At 46.2% G+C, this 15,050-nt stretch overlaps 1 protein-coding gene across 1 annotated transcript in view; it reads left to right on the top strand.

Annotated features, from left to right (window-relative positions):
* The window catches only part of LOC114556732 (complement C3), a 45,880-nt gene extending 32,728 nt beyond the window's left edge, over positions 1-13,152 (top strand). Inside the window, exons 23-29 of the mRNA XM_028579765.1 lie at positions 443-506; positions 612-701; positions 940-1,146; positions 10,885-10,960; positions 11,089-11,248; positions 12,410-12,505; positions 13,138-13,152. Coding sequence (XP_028435566.1) covers positions 443-506; positions 612-701; positions 940-1,146; positions 10,885-10,960; positions 11,089-11,248; positions 12,410-12,505; positions 13,138-13,152 — 708 coding nt within the window. The remainder of the gene's footprint in view (positions 1-442; positions 507-611; positions 702-939; positions 1,147-10,884; positions 10,961-11,088; positions 11,249-12,409; positions 12,506-13,137) is intronic.
* The last annotated feature ends 1,898 nt before the right edge of the window (positions 13,153-15,050 follow it).

Here is a 15,050-nt window from a genome sequence, read left to right as displayed (position 1 = left end):
GCTGTCAGCATTTTAACTGTGTTTAATCCAGCTGCTAGCTAGCGGTAGGCTAACATTACCTGCTGTCAAGTGTATTATGTTAACTAGCGTCACATGCAGCGATGCTTCTGTTGCTCTAACATCTGTTTCAGAGCATCAGAGAGCAGCACAGAAGGCATATCAGTGGCACCGGAATGAAGCACCGAAATCTGCGTTGCTATTCGGTCCGGTAGATACCGGTCGTTAAGGCACCGGTGCCGTATTAGTACCGGGTCTCGGTACCCAGCCCCAGTGGTATCCACAAAGAACAACAAACTCCCATGTTAAAGTCAGTGTAGGAAATAGAGGTGTCAGAAAAAAATCTATACACTTGAGGATCGTGATATTTTATTTTGCAATATAACATAGATTGCTCCAAAATAGTTGTAATTTCTAATGTTTGTCCTCAACGTTGTTTTTCCAGCCTGAAGGCGTACTGGTTAAATCTTCTCAGATTATAGATCTAGACCCCACTACTAAAGGTGTAGGTGAGTTTATCCATTAAATAGCCACATTGTGTAGTAATTATGTAATATTAAATTTTCACCATTTGCTACCTGATCTCCCAACTTGCCCACTGTTTCTCCCTTTAGGTGGTAAACAAGAAGAAACTCTCAACAGTGGAATTCCTATGAAAGATTTGGTCCGAAACGCACCTACTAGCACCCAGATCTCAGTGACAGGTCAGATATTATGGTATATTTTGGCATGTTTATGGCATACAGTGCCTGTACAATGAACTCCGTATAGGTGCTAATTGGTACTGTATTGTTCTTAATGTCGTTATTAGTGATATGACCACCTCTACTGGTTGGATTTTAGTTTTGGTTAATTGTTCCTGTTTTGTGTATGTGTGTGCATGTGTGTGTGTGTGTGTGTGTGTGTGTGTGTGTGTGTGTGTGTGTGTGTGTGTGTGTGCAGGGAGAGAACAAGTTTCTGTGCTGGTGGAGAACGCCATTAGTGGGAACTCTATCGGTACTCTGATCCGCCAGCCCAGCGGCTGTGGAGAACAAAACATTGCTAAGATGACCCTACCAGTCATTGCAGCCACATATTTGGACAAAACCAACCAGTGGGAAACTGCGGGCTTTCAGAAACGTAACGAAGCCCTTCAACACATCAAGACTGGTGGGCTCAAAGATGTATTTATTTGCACAGATACCAGAAATCTTAATAGTTGGTTGATTACCCTCTGTGTGGGATTTTAAAGTTTCTGACTGAACATTTATATTTCTTTTATTTGAAATGACCCCTTGAGATGTAACATCTAATTTTCAACAGGGTCCTTAAAGGCAAAAATATACAGTACATTCACAATTAAACAAGACAGTTAACAAAACAATTTGAAGGGACCTCAAGAAAAACATACATCACAGACATACATACATACTGACAAAGGCTCTCCATCACACCAAAACCACCTATATCCTCCCCATTCCAACCATTAAATATTAGACAATAAACAGTTTGTTGTATGTAGCGGGAGGATGAGGACCCAAATGCAGAGAGAGGCAGGCAGGCAGGAGATGGTGGAACTCAGGGTTTTAATTTAATTGTAACAAAAAGCGGCAGCACAAAGACTGGAAAACTTACAAACATAAACTGATGGGCAAAACACAGGCAGGAGTAAAGTGACGCAGGAACAGACACAAGGCACAGGACGGAAACACAAGGGCATGGTCACAAACTAAACAGGCACGGACACAAAACGATCTGACACAAGACAAGGGGAACACAGAGGCTAAATACATGAGGAGATGGGTAAATCAGAAACAGGTGAGACAACAGGTGAAGCACATCAGGGCGGGGCAGGACAATCGACAAAGGCGGGAAAACTCAGGAAGTTAATTGGACAAGACAAGACAGAAAACCAGACTATCAAAATAAAACAGGAAACAGGAACACAGACAGAAAATATGACAACAACTAAACACAGACACTTGACAAACCACTAGGCAACACAAGGAACAACAGAGAAGACAGGAATAATCGAAACACACAATACACAGACAAGAAAACAAACACAACAGGGAATAAACGTAAACCAAATGCAAAGCAAAATACCAAAACCATAACACAGTTAAGGTCATTCATATAGACAGTTAAAAAATCTAATAATAATAATCATAAATACAAAAATACAAAAATATCGGTGAACCATCACCTTATCGTGGTGGAGAGGTTTGTGTGTCTCTGTGAACCTGAGGGCTGTGTTGTCTGGAGCTTTGTGCTCCTGGTAGGGTCTCCCAAGGCAAAGTGGTCTCAGGTGAGGGGCCAGACAAAGAATGGTTCAAAAACCCCAATGAAAAAGCTAAGCAGAGATGGAGGACCCTGCCCGGAGGAAGCCCGGGCCCCCGCCTGGAGCCAGGCCCAGACGGTGGGCTCGCCGGGCGAGCGCCTGGTGGCCGGGTTTGCCACGGAGCCCGGCCGGGCACAGCCCGAACAAGCTACGTGGCAACTCCCTCTCCATCCCATGGGCCCACCACCTGTGGGAGGAACCGTTGGGGTCGGGTGCGATGCCACATGGGTGGCAGTGAAGGTCAGGGGGCCTCGACGGACCAGACCCGGGCGGCAGACGCTGGCTCTGGGGACGGAACGCCACCTCTGTGGGGAAGGAGCCGGAACTGGTGCGGGAGGTGGAGCGCCACCGGTTAGATCTGGTGGGGCTTACCTCACGCACAGTCTTGGTTCTGGAACCATACTCCTGGATAGGGGTTGGACTCTTTTCTTCTCCGGAGTTGCCCAGGGTGTGAGGCGCCGGGCGGGTGTGGGGATACTCACAAGCCCCGGCTGAGCGCGCTGTGTTGGAGTTTACCCCGTGGACGAGAGGGTCGCCTCCCACGCCTGCGGGTTGTGGGGGGAAAACTCTGACTGTTGTTTGTGCATATGCACCAAACAGGAGTTCGGAGTATTCGGCCTTCTTGAGACCTTGACTGGAGTCCTGCATGGGGCTCCAGTGGGGGACCCATTGTTCTGCTGGGGGACTTCAACGCACACGGGCAATGATGGAGACACCTGAGAGGCGTGATTGGGAGGAACGGCCTCCCTGATCTAAACCAGAGTGGTTGTTTGTTGTTGGACTTCTGTGCTAGTCATGGATTGTCTATAACTAACACCATGTTCGAACATAGGGATGCTCATAAGTGTACCTGGTACCAGAGCACCCTAGGCCAAGGTCAATGATCGATTTCATAATCGTTTCATCTGATCTGAGGCCGTATGTTTTGGAAACTCGGGTGAAGAGAGGGGCAGAGCTGTCAACCGATCACCATCTGGTGGTGAGTTGGGTCAGGGGGTGGGGAAGACTCTGGACAGACCTGGTAAGCCCAAACGTAGTGCGGGTAAACTGGGAACGCCTGAGGAGGCCCCTGTCCAACAGACTTTCAACTCACAGCTCCGGGCGGAGCTTTGCGGCATCCCTGTGGAGGCTGGGGGCATTGAACCCGAGTGGACAATGTTCAAAGTTTCCATTGCTGAAGCTGCGGCGAGGAGCTGTGGTCTTAGGGTCTTAGGTGCCTCAAGGGGCGGTAACCCACTTAACACCGTGGTGGACACCGGTGGTCAGGGAAGCCGTCCGACTGAAGAAGGAGTCTTTCCGGGATATGTTATCCCGGAGGACTCCGGAGGCAGTTGCAGGGCACCGGAAGGGGTCGAAGGGCTGCAGCCTCTGCCGTGAAAGAGGCAAAGCAGCGGGGGTGGGAGAAGTTTGAGAAGACATGGAGAAGGACTTTCGGTCGGCACCAAAGTGCTTCTGGAAAACTGTTCGCCACCTCAGGAGGGGGAAGGGGAACCATCCAAGCTGTGTACAGTAAGGATGGGACACTGTTGACCTCAACTGAGGAGGTAATAGGGCGGTGGAAGGAGCACTTTGAGGAACTCCTGAATCCGACTAATACGCCTCTATGTTAGAGGCAGAGCTGGAGGATAATGGGGGATTGTCGCCGATTTCCCAGGCGGAAGTCACTGATGTAGTCAAACAACTACACAGTGGCAAAGCCCCGGGATTGATGAGATCCGTCCAGAAATGCTCAAGGCTCTGGGTGTGGAGGGGCTGTCCTGGTTGACACGCCTTTTCAACATTGCGTGGAAGTCTGGGACGGTGCCAAAGGAGTGGCAGACTGGGGTGGTGGTTCCCCTTTAAAAAGGGGGGACCAGAGGGTGTGTGCCAATTATAGGGGTATCACACTTCTCAGCCTCCCTGGTAAAGTCTACTCCAAGGTGTTGGAAAGGAGGGTTCGCCAATAGTCGAACCTCGGGTTGAGGAGGAACAATGCGGATTCCGCCCTGGTCGTGGGAACAACGGACCAGCTCTTCACTCGCAAGGATCCTGGAGGGAGCCTGGGAGTATGCCCAACCGGGTCTACATGTGTTTTGTGGATTTGGAGAAGGCGATGACCGGGTCCCCGGGAGATACTGTGGGAGGTGCTGCGGGAGTATGGGGTGAGGGGGTCTCTTCTCAGGGCCATCCAATCTCTGTACAACCAAAGTGAGAGCTGTGTCCGGGTTCTCGGTAGTAAGTCGGACTCGTTTCAGGTGAGGGTTGGCCTCCGCCAGGGCTGCGCTTTTGTCACCAATCCTGTTTGTAGTATTTATGGACAGGATATCGAGGCGTAGTCGGGTGGGGAGGGGTTGCAGTTTGGTGGGCTGGGGATCTCATCGCTGCTCTTTGCAGATGATGTGGTCCTGATGGCATCATCGGCCTGCGACCTTCAGCACTCACTGGATCGGGTTCGCAACCGAGTGTGAAGCGGTTGGGATGAGGATCAGCACCTCTAAATCTGAGGCCATGGTTCTCAGCAGGAAACCGATGGAATGCCTTCTCCAGGTAGGGAATGAGTCCTTACCCCAAGTGAAGGAGTTCAAGTACCTTGGGGTTTTGTTCGCGAAAGTGAGGGACAATGGAGCGGGAGATTGGTCGGAGAATCGGCGAGCGGGTGCGGTATTGCATTCAATCTATCGCACTGCTAGGACGAAAAGAGAGCTTAGCCAGAAGGCAAAGCTCTCGATCTACCGGGTCAGTTTTCGCTCCTACCCTCACCTATGGTCATGAAGGCTGGGTCATGACCGAAAGAACGAGATCCAGGGTACAAGCGGCTGAAATGGGTTTCCTCAGGAGGGTGGCTGGGCCTCCCTTAGAGATAGGGTGAGAAGCTCAGTCATCCGTGAGGAGCTCGGAGAGAGCTGCTGCTCCTTTGCGCCGAAAGGAGCCAGTTGAGGTGGTTCGGCATCTGGTAAGGATGCCCCCTGGGCGCCTCCCCTAGGGAGGTGTTCCAGGCACGCCCAGCTGGGAGGAGGCTCGGGAAGACCCAGGACTAGGTGGAGGGATTATATCTCCAACCTGGCCTGGGAACGCCTCGGGATCCCCCAGTCGGAGCTGGTTAATGTTGCTCGGGAAAGGGAAGTTTGGGGTCCCCTGCTGGAGCTGCTCCCCCCGCGACCCAACACCGGATAAGCGGACGAAGATGGATGGATGGACAAAAATATCAAGCATGAGGAAAAGAGTTGCAGCTTGTATGCAAATAATTAATAAGAAACATCTTAAACTAGTGAAAAGAGGAGATAGCTCTAAAAGACCTAGGTAAACCATTCCAATTGGATGGGGTTTTAAATTTAAAGGCTCTCCTCCCAATTTCTTTGTATATGGATAGATGGATGGATAGATGGATTAATTTTTATTGATCCCAACAAAAGGGAAATTCCGGTGTTGCAGCAGCAAAAATATCAGACACACATACAGAATATACATGAAGTAAAAGAATACAATATACATTAAATAATAATAGGATAAGAATAAATAGTTTAAAATATCTATACGTTGGGAATAAAAACTGTACTGAAAAAAAAAAACTTTAAATAGTATTGATAACGCTGTAGGTAAATAAACCTATTGTGCAAGTTGGAATCAGTGCAGTTGTGATGTCTAAGAGTCTTATCTGTCACTCAGTGAAGAAGTGTTAAACAGTTAAATTGCCTGTGGTAGGAATGATGACATCGAAGCTGTCGGCGCCTCTTAGAGAAGGTGCTCCTCTGTTGGACCGGTGTGGGATGGAGAGGGTGTTCAGGGTTATCCATGATAGATAACAGTTTGTTCAGTGACCTCCTCTCCAACACAGCTTCAAATGTCTCCTGTTTGCAGTTAATAACAGAGCCAGCCTTTCTGATCAGTTTGTTCAGTCTGTTTGTGTCGCTGGCTCCGATGCTGCTGCCCCAGCAGATGGCGGAGAACAGAGTGCTGGCCACATCCGACTGGTACGACATCTCCACCATCCTCCTGGTAACAACAGACTGGTAGAACATCTCCACCATCCTGCTGGTAACAACAGACTGGTACAACATCTCCACCATCCTGCTGGTAGAACATCTCCACCATCCTGCTGGTAACAACAGACTGGTACAACATCTCCACCATCCTGCTGGTAGAACATCTCCACCATCCTGCTGGTAACAACAGACTGGTACAACATCTCCACCATCCTGCTGGTAGAACATCTCCACCATCCTGCTGGTAACAACAGGCTGGTACAAAATCTCCAACATCCTGCTGCACACGTTGAAGGATCTCAGCTTCCTCAGGAAATAGAGTCTGCTCATCCCCTTCTTGTAAACAGCAGTGTTGTTGACTTTCCAGTTCAGTTGTCGATTTTGACACCCAGGTATCTGTACTCCTCAACCATGTCCACATCTCCACCCAGAATGCAAAGGAGCTGCAGAGCCGTTCCCTTCCTCGTGAAGTCAATCACCATCTCTCTGGTCTTATCCACGTTCAGCAGCAGGTGATTCTTACCAGACCACTCCACAAAGTCGCTCCACCAGCGCTCTGTACTGTCCCTCCTGTCCATCCCTTATACACCCAACAACTGCATAGAACTTCTGTAGGTGACATGACTCTGAGTTGTACTGGAAGTCTGTGGTGTATAAGGTGAAAAGAAAGGGAGACAGCACAGTCCCCTGTGGAGCCCCCGTACCACTCAACACCACATCAGACAGAACACGGTCCAGACGGACATACTGAGGTCTGTCTGTCAGGTAGTCAGTGATCCAGGAGACTGAAGTCTTTCTGTCAGGTAGTCGGTGATCCAGGAGACTGAGGTCTGTCTGTCAGGTAGTCAGTGATCCAGGAGACTGAGGTCTGTCTGTCAGGTAGTCAGTAATCCAGGAAACTGTGGACGCACCGACACCCATCCTCTGCAGCTTCTCACCCAGTAGCAGTGGCTGGATGGTGTTGAATGCACTGGAGAAATCAAAAAATGTGATTCTCACAGTGCCGCCACCGCCATCCAGGTGCAAATGAGCTTGCTGCAGAAGATAGATGACAGCATGGTCCACTCCCAGACGAGGCTGGTAGGCAAACTGTAGAGGGTCCAGAGAAGCTGCAGCCTCAGGTAGGCCAAGACCAGCCTCTCCAGCACCTTCATCACATGGTATGTAAGAGCCACTGGGCGGTAGTCTTTGAGGCTTGATGGAGTCGACCTCTTGGGGACCGGGACAAGGCAGAATGTCTTCCACAGCAGCGGCACCCTCTGAAGGCTCAGGTTGAAGAGATACTGAAGAACACCAGACAGCTTACTGGCGCAGGTCTTCAGGACCCTGGGGCTGATGCCATCTGGGCCAGCAGCCTTGCGCTGGTGAAGCCTCTCCAGCTGTCTCCTCACCTGGCCAGGTGTAAAAGAAAAGCAGGGGGGGGTGCATGAAGTGTCTGTGTGGGGAGATGAAATGTGCTGTAGTGGTGGGGGTGGATGTGGTGGCAGAACACAATGGGGTGAGGGTGGATGGGTGTGAGAAAGAGGGGGCAGTGAGGAGTGTAGGGGGTTGGTAAGATGGTTGAGGATGCAGGGGATGGCTGTGAGATAAACCTGTTAAAGTAACAGTTCAGCTCATTTGCTCCCTCACGGTTGCCTGGTGTTGGTCTAGTGCGACCCCCACGCCCGGTGATCTCTTTCATCCCTGTCCACACCTCCCTCATATATTTCTCCTGTAGACTGGTCTCAAGTTTCCTCCTGTATGTGTTTTTACATTCCCTCAGCTTCTCACGCAGTTTGTGCTGTACTCCCCTTAGCTCCTGTCTGTCCCATGACCTGAAAGCTTTCTTCTTCTCATTCAGAAGAACTTTCAGGTCACTGCTGATCCACGGCTTGTGAGTGGGAAAGCAGCATACAGTCTGGGGGGGCATGGTAATGTTCTCACAGAATTTGATTTCGTTGATGCAGTCTGTCATATTATTGATGTCCTCCCCGTGTGGCTCCCAGAGTATGCCCCAGTCTGTAGACTCAAAACAGTCCTGCAGAGCCTCCTCAGCTTCCTGAGTCCACCTCCTCACAGTCCTTGTTTGGACAGACAGCCGCTGGACAAGAGGAACATACTTAGGAGACAGCAGGACAAGGTTGTGATCAGAATTGCCAAGGGGGGGAGGGTAGTGGCACTGTAAGCATCCTTGGCATTAGCATACAGGAAGTCCAGAGTTGTATTGTCTCTTGTGGGGCAGTTAATATATTGTTGAAAGTCCGGGAGGGACTTATCCAGTCAAACATGATTAAAATCCCCAGTGATAACCATGAAGGCATTGGGCTTCTGCGTCTGAAGTTGTGAGACAGTGGTGTGGATGACGTCAGCAGCTGGCCCTGCATCAGCAGATGGTGGGATGTAAACCGCGATGACTTTGGCAGATGTAAGCTCCCTCGGTAAATAGTAAGGACGAAACCCCACAGCCAGCAGCTCAATATCCGGGCTACAGAAACTTTCCTTCACATTCACGTGTCTGGGATTGCACCACTTTTCACTCACATACAGTGCAACCCCCCCTCGTTTTTTTCTTACCGCTCTCTATAACGTCCCTGTCCACCCAAACCGTCAAAAAGCCGGGTACCGCAACTCCCTGGTCCGGGATGTGTGAGTGCAAGCCCTGTCTCGGTAAAACACAGTATGCTGCACTCGCGGAACTCCCTCTGGGTTTTACTTAGCGCCGCAAGTTCGTCCGTCTTATTTCCCTGAGACCGTACATTCCCCATAATGCTCGCTGGGGCAGCAGACTTATGTTTTCTTTTCTTTGCCTTCCATTTTAATCCACTTCTGCAACCCTGGCGTCTCCTCCATAGTTCTTTCGGGATTTCAGGCTTGGCCCCCGGCAGCAGCACAGGTCGACACAGCGCTATCAGCTGATCGCGTGTGTAAACAATAGTCCCGCTGACTTTGGTTGTTACAAAAAACAACCAAAGTAAGAATAGAACTAAAAGAAAAGTTCCAAAGTTGACAGAAGCCATCTCAACACAGATGTTCTAAGTGACTATAAAAAAAGAACTGCACTTAAGACCAAAAAAATTACTAAAAACACACAAAATACACATACATATCAGGAGCTGCTGCAACAGGCTACCGCACGACACAGCGTCATCTTGCATCTTGATATGTGGGTTAGAGAAGAAAAGTTTGATTGGTAGACTTGGTATTTTGATTTGAAAAACTTTATTAATCCCGATAGGGAAACTGGTTTGCCACCAACCATACAGCAATCGAACACAATACACAACTAACAGACAAATAAATAAGTAAATAATTCTGCATTAGGAGACTAATAGACCCTGATAAACAGACACAATTTTAAGAATAATTCAATTTCACAATACATAAATATAAAAAACAAACACTATAGAAGACAAGAATAATATCCAACAGTTAACAGTGTTGGTTAAAATATCTAACTGCTGCGGGAACAAAAGACCTTCTCATTTGCTCACTAGAGCACCGAGGCATTACCAATCGCTCACTGAAAGAACTTCTGAGTCCTTTGAACAAATTGTGTAGTGGATGGACTTCAAAAAGCAGGAAAATTTTTAGTTTTGAACTAATCCTCTTCTCTACAGTAACCTCCAGTACATCCGGGTTAAGACCAATAACTGAACCAGCTCTCTTGATTAACTTGTTTATCCTATTTTTGTCCTCAACAGATATACTGCCCCCCCAGCACAGTACAGCATAAAAAAGAACACTAGCCAAAATCCCTTGATAAAAAACATTTAAGAGCTTTGTGCTGATGTTAAATGATCTAAGTTTTCTCAAAAAGAACAATCTCGACTGAGATTCTTCATTAGGACATTCGTATTCTCCTTCCAGTTTAATTTTTCATCCAGATGTACACCTAAAAATGTATATGACTGCACAATTTCAATCTACTGGCCATTAATTGTAACTGGAAGGACCTTCTCTTTTTTCTTTCTAAAATCAAGTTCTTTGGTCTTTCTTACGTTCAGTTTCATAAAGTTTGACTCACACCAGGTGTAAAAAGACTGCACCTCTCTTCTGTAGGCAAGATCATCACCATGATTAAGTAGACCCACTAAAGCAGTGTCATCCGAGAATTTTTGTACCCAGCAAGATGGCTGACTATGCCTGTAGTCAGCAATATAAAGTGAAAATAAAAAGGGGGATAAAACTGTGCCCTGAGGTGCTCCAGTATTAGTTAGAATGTTATCAGAATGTTTGTTACCAATCTTAACAAACTGTGGTCGTGCTAAAAGGTACTCTAAAATCCAGGCAATAGTTGTATTATGCAATTTCAAATCGATTAATTTACTAGCTAAAATATGTGGCTGTATAGTATTAAAAGCACTCGAAAAGTCAAAAAACATGATCCTGACGGAACTGTCAGTAGTTTCAAGATGACTTTAAATATTGTGAACCATATATAATCGTGCATCATCTACTCCCAAAAAGGCAGTGTGGTAGACAGTAATGCATGCCATAGACTCATAGACTACCATGTCTTAACCTAGATTGTCAGCACAAACAAAATCCTATGCCAAAGATACTATAATCACAGAGAAAAATGTAACAAGACTTCTCAAACTGGTTGTGTGTGCTGTTTGTCTCCAGGCTACCAGAATGAGCTTTTCTACCGTAAAGAAGATGGGTCTTTTGCTATTTGGAAGGAGAACAAGAGCAGCACCTGGTGAGGCATCCAAAACATCCATGATACATAATTGTTTACACATCCTCTTCCTGACTATGTGACAATGGTGTATTACATCTGCATATACATGGAACTAAATTATTACACATACTCCTCTCCTCTCTAAGGCTGACAGCGTATGTTGCCAAAGTGTTTGCCATGGCTGATAATCTGGTGGCAGTGCAAAAAGAGCACATCTGTGAAGCCATCAAGTTTCTGATTCTCAGGGCACAGCAACCTGACGGCTTGTTTAGAGAAATTGAATCGGTTAGCGACAGAAGAATAACTGTACGTATACTGATTTCATTGACATCTAATCTTAACCCCCGATTTCCACCAACTGCAGTCTGCATGCCGGCTCCGTGCTCCGCCGTCCTGATACCACCAGCTCTGGATTTGTTGCATAACGGCTTCGGCCACCACTGACAGCTGAAGTCACGAGGACCCACGAGATCTCGCGAATTCACGTATGATCGCGCGATATAACAGGATGTAGTTTCTATAAACAGAACCACAAAACCAACAACAGTTTGTTTCCATCCAATCTGATGTTTTCAAGGTGTCGTGCAGGAAAATATTTTGTTTCTGTGCTCGACTTCCTGTCCCGCACTATCTGCCCTGTGCTGAATTGCTGCGGAGCTCTCCGGCATCCGGCAAAAATAGAAGCTCTGCATATCTGCTCCGGAGGGCTGCAGATCGCAGGAGCTGGGATGGAGTCGGTACGCTGTTGTTCTGCAGTCAGTGGAAATCAGGGGTTAATCTTGGTGCTACAAAAACAGCTCATCGAGATGAATACAATTACAGTACAGGCCAAAAGTTTGGACACACCTTCTCATTCAATGCATTTTTTTATTTATTTTCATGACAATTTGTATGTAGATTCTCACTGAAGGCATCAAAACTATGAATGAACACATATGGAATTATGTACTTAACAAAAAGTGTGTGAAATAACTGAAAAACATGTCTTATATTTTAGATTCTTCAAAGTAGCCCCCCTTTGCTTTTTGATAACTCTGCAAACCCTTGGGTGTTCTCAATGAGCTTCATGAGGTAGTCACCTGAAATGGTTTTACCTTCACAGGTGTGCCTTTGTCAGGGTTAATTAGTGGAATTATTTCCCTTATTAATATAAAAAGCAAAGGGTGGCTACTTTGAAGAATCTAAAATATAAGACATATTTTCAGTTATTTCACACTTTTTTGTTAAGTACATAATTCCATATGTGTTCATTCAGAGTTTTGATGCCTTCAGTGAGAATCTACAATGTAAATAGTCATGAAAATAAAAAGGAAACGCATTGAATGAGAAGGTGTGTCCAAACTTTTGCCTGTATCTATATATATATATATATATATATATATATATATATATATATATATATATATATATATATATATATATATATATATAAATAATTATATATGAAAAATGTGTGTGTGTGTTTAGGGTGGAATGATAGGCACAGATTCAGATGCCTCCATGACGGCCTTCTGCCTCATTGCCATGCAGGAGTCTCGCACACAATGTGCTGCCTCTATTAATGTGAGTACTTCATCTGCAAACAATGGTTTCTTTTTCCCTCACCTCTTTCATTTCATTTACAGACTCCACACTACTGATGAGCGACACAAAGTTCATGTGCTAGTCATCTTAGTCTTTTTAACATTATTATTAGCCACTTACGTTAAAGGGATACTTCACCGATTTAACATTGAGCTTTGTATCAGTAGAAACACGGTAGTATTTTTGAATGATCTTCCCTAAATGTCCCCCTGAGACCAGAGATCTCAGATTGTTGGTCTGGAAAGAATCTTCCCGACGTTAAATAACGATTTTTGCGTCATCGGAAGATTCTGTCCAGACCCACAATACAGAGATCTCTGGTCTCAGGGGGGACATGAGGTATTTTTTGGACTACAGGCAGCTAGTTCTGTATGTTTTTAACCCACCCATAGGGGTTGGACTGTCGCCTTATCCGGGGTTTACCAAGCAAAAAAGCAGTGTCAGCCATCTTGAACCTCCTCTGGTGGGATTGTTAACACGGACTGCCTGGTGCAGAAATGGGGTGCTTGTATCCAACTAACTGCTAACTGCTGGTGGAGTTTGTGACTGTTAAATGACGACCATTCTCCATTCCACATAAATTTACGGCTGTGTTTATACTCTGTTTATAGCCCACCAAGTGCTAATGCTAGTATCGTTAGCTGAACTTACGGAGCCTATAATGTGGGTACTAAATGCAGCCTGTTTCTTATGTTGTTTTTATATAATGTCGTTTTTTATATATTTTAAATGTGTAACACCACTTCAGTCATGGTGAAACGTTGTTTCAGGTATATGGTTGAAATGACAACAAAACACAATAGACTTGACTCAGTTGACTGCCTTTTGTAACCGATAGGCGTGGCTTGGGATGGCCTAAATGGAGAGGCGAAGCAAGTGCATTCTGGGATTTGGTGTCTTTCATCCACATGAGCCAAAAACACATTTTCTGGTTTTTCTCAGCCTAGTAGGCAGCAATTTCTAAAACAAAAAGTCAATACATTTCTACTACATAAGGACCCAATTTAAACATATATTCATCTTTTCAGCTGTGAAAATCCCTTTAATGTAGTTGTCAACATGTGCTCTTGGCCTTGAATTAAAATTTAGTTACCACTGTAGGTAATACGTTTCAGAAATGCTAATGATTGAGCCTACGCTTTTTTTTTTTTTTTTTTAATCCTTTATTTATCCAGGTAAGTCGATTAAAAATAACTTTCATTTGCAACGATTGACCAAGGTGTCATATCTACACAGTTCCACATTCATACTGGAAGCTGCCCAGTACCACATACAGTCTGGTCTGATCATGTTCATACTGGAAGCTGCCCAGTACCAGTACCACACCAGTCTGATCTGATCACATTCATACTGGAAGCTGCCCAGTGTACCACTACAGTCTGATCTGATCACATTCATACTGGAAGCCGCCCAGTACCACCACAGTCTGATCTGATCACATTCATACTGGAAGCTGCCCAGTACCACCACAGTTCGATCTGATCACATTCATACTGGAAGCCGCCCAGTACCACCACAGTCTGATTCGGACCATAACCACTGGAAGCTGCCCAGTACCACCTACAGTCTGATCTGATCACATTCATACTGAAGCTACCCAGTACCACCAAGCCAGTCTGATCTGATCATATTCATACTGGGAGCCGCCCAGTACCACCACAGTCCGATCTGATCATTATTTATACTGGGAGCTGCCCAGTACACCACAGTCTGATCTGGCCACTGAGCAGCTCCATTGGAGCAGTTGGGGTTAAGGGCCTTGCCTCAAGGGCACCCTCACTTAGAGGTAGGAAGGTAACGAGGCTCGTACTAACACGGCACCGTGCCTTAACGACCGGTATTTATCAACCGATTAGCAATGCAGATTTCGGTGCCTCACCCCGTGCCACCGATATGCCTTCCGCGCCGTTGCTCTGATGCTTTGAAACAGACATTAGAGGCAGCCAGAAGCATCGCTGCACGTGACGCTAGTTAACATAATACACTTGACAGCAGGTAATGTTAGGCCCACCGCTAGCTAGCAGCTGGATTAAATATGATTACAATGCTGACAGCTAAACAGTAAAGTGTGTCTGTATTTCACTGTAGAGGATCCAACAGCAGGACGCTCAACAGTCTGCAGCAGTCGCCGGAAAACAGACGCAAAAAAAAAAAAAAACTGCTGTCTGCCCACATTCTCATACTGATCAAAGGGTCCCAGCTCCCCAGAGCGAGGGGTTTAGTGAATGGTAAATTTTACAAAAGGATTATTTGGGAAGCAATTGGAACATTCAAATGGAGACAAATTTTACAATTAAAGGTTGTTGTTTTATAAAAATGTGACCCCTCCTTTCTACAGTCTACATCTCTGCTTTTAAAATAATGTAGCAGATTAACAAAGACATCCTATTTTCTTTATAGACACTCTCTGACACGAGTGTAAGCTGAATGAGGCCTCGCTTTTTGCAGTAATGTGATTGTTGACACAAGTCAAAGTGAGGCACTGGGGAACATCTTGCTGCCTTTAACCAGTCTCAGCTATTGT

This window comes from Perca flavescens, chromosome 6, assembly GCF_004354835.1.
Source record: "Perca flavescens isolate YP-PL-M2 chromosome 6, PFLA_1.0, whole genome shotgun sequence".
Taxonomy (NCBI): Eukaryota; Metazoa; Chordata; class Actinopteri; order Perciformes; family Percidae; genus Perca; species Perca flavescens.
The sequence above is the reverse complement of the archived record's forward strand: the minus strand, read 5'-3'. Positions and strand labels throughout refer to the sequence as shown.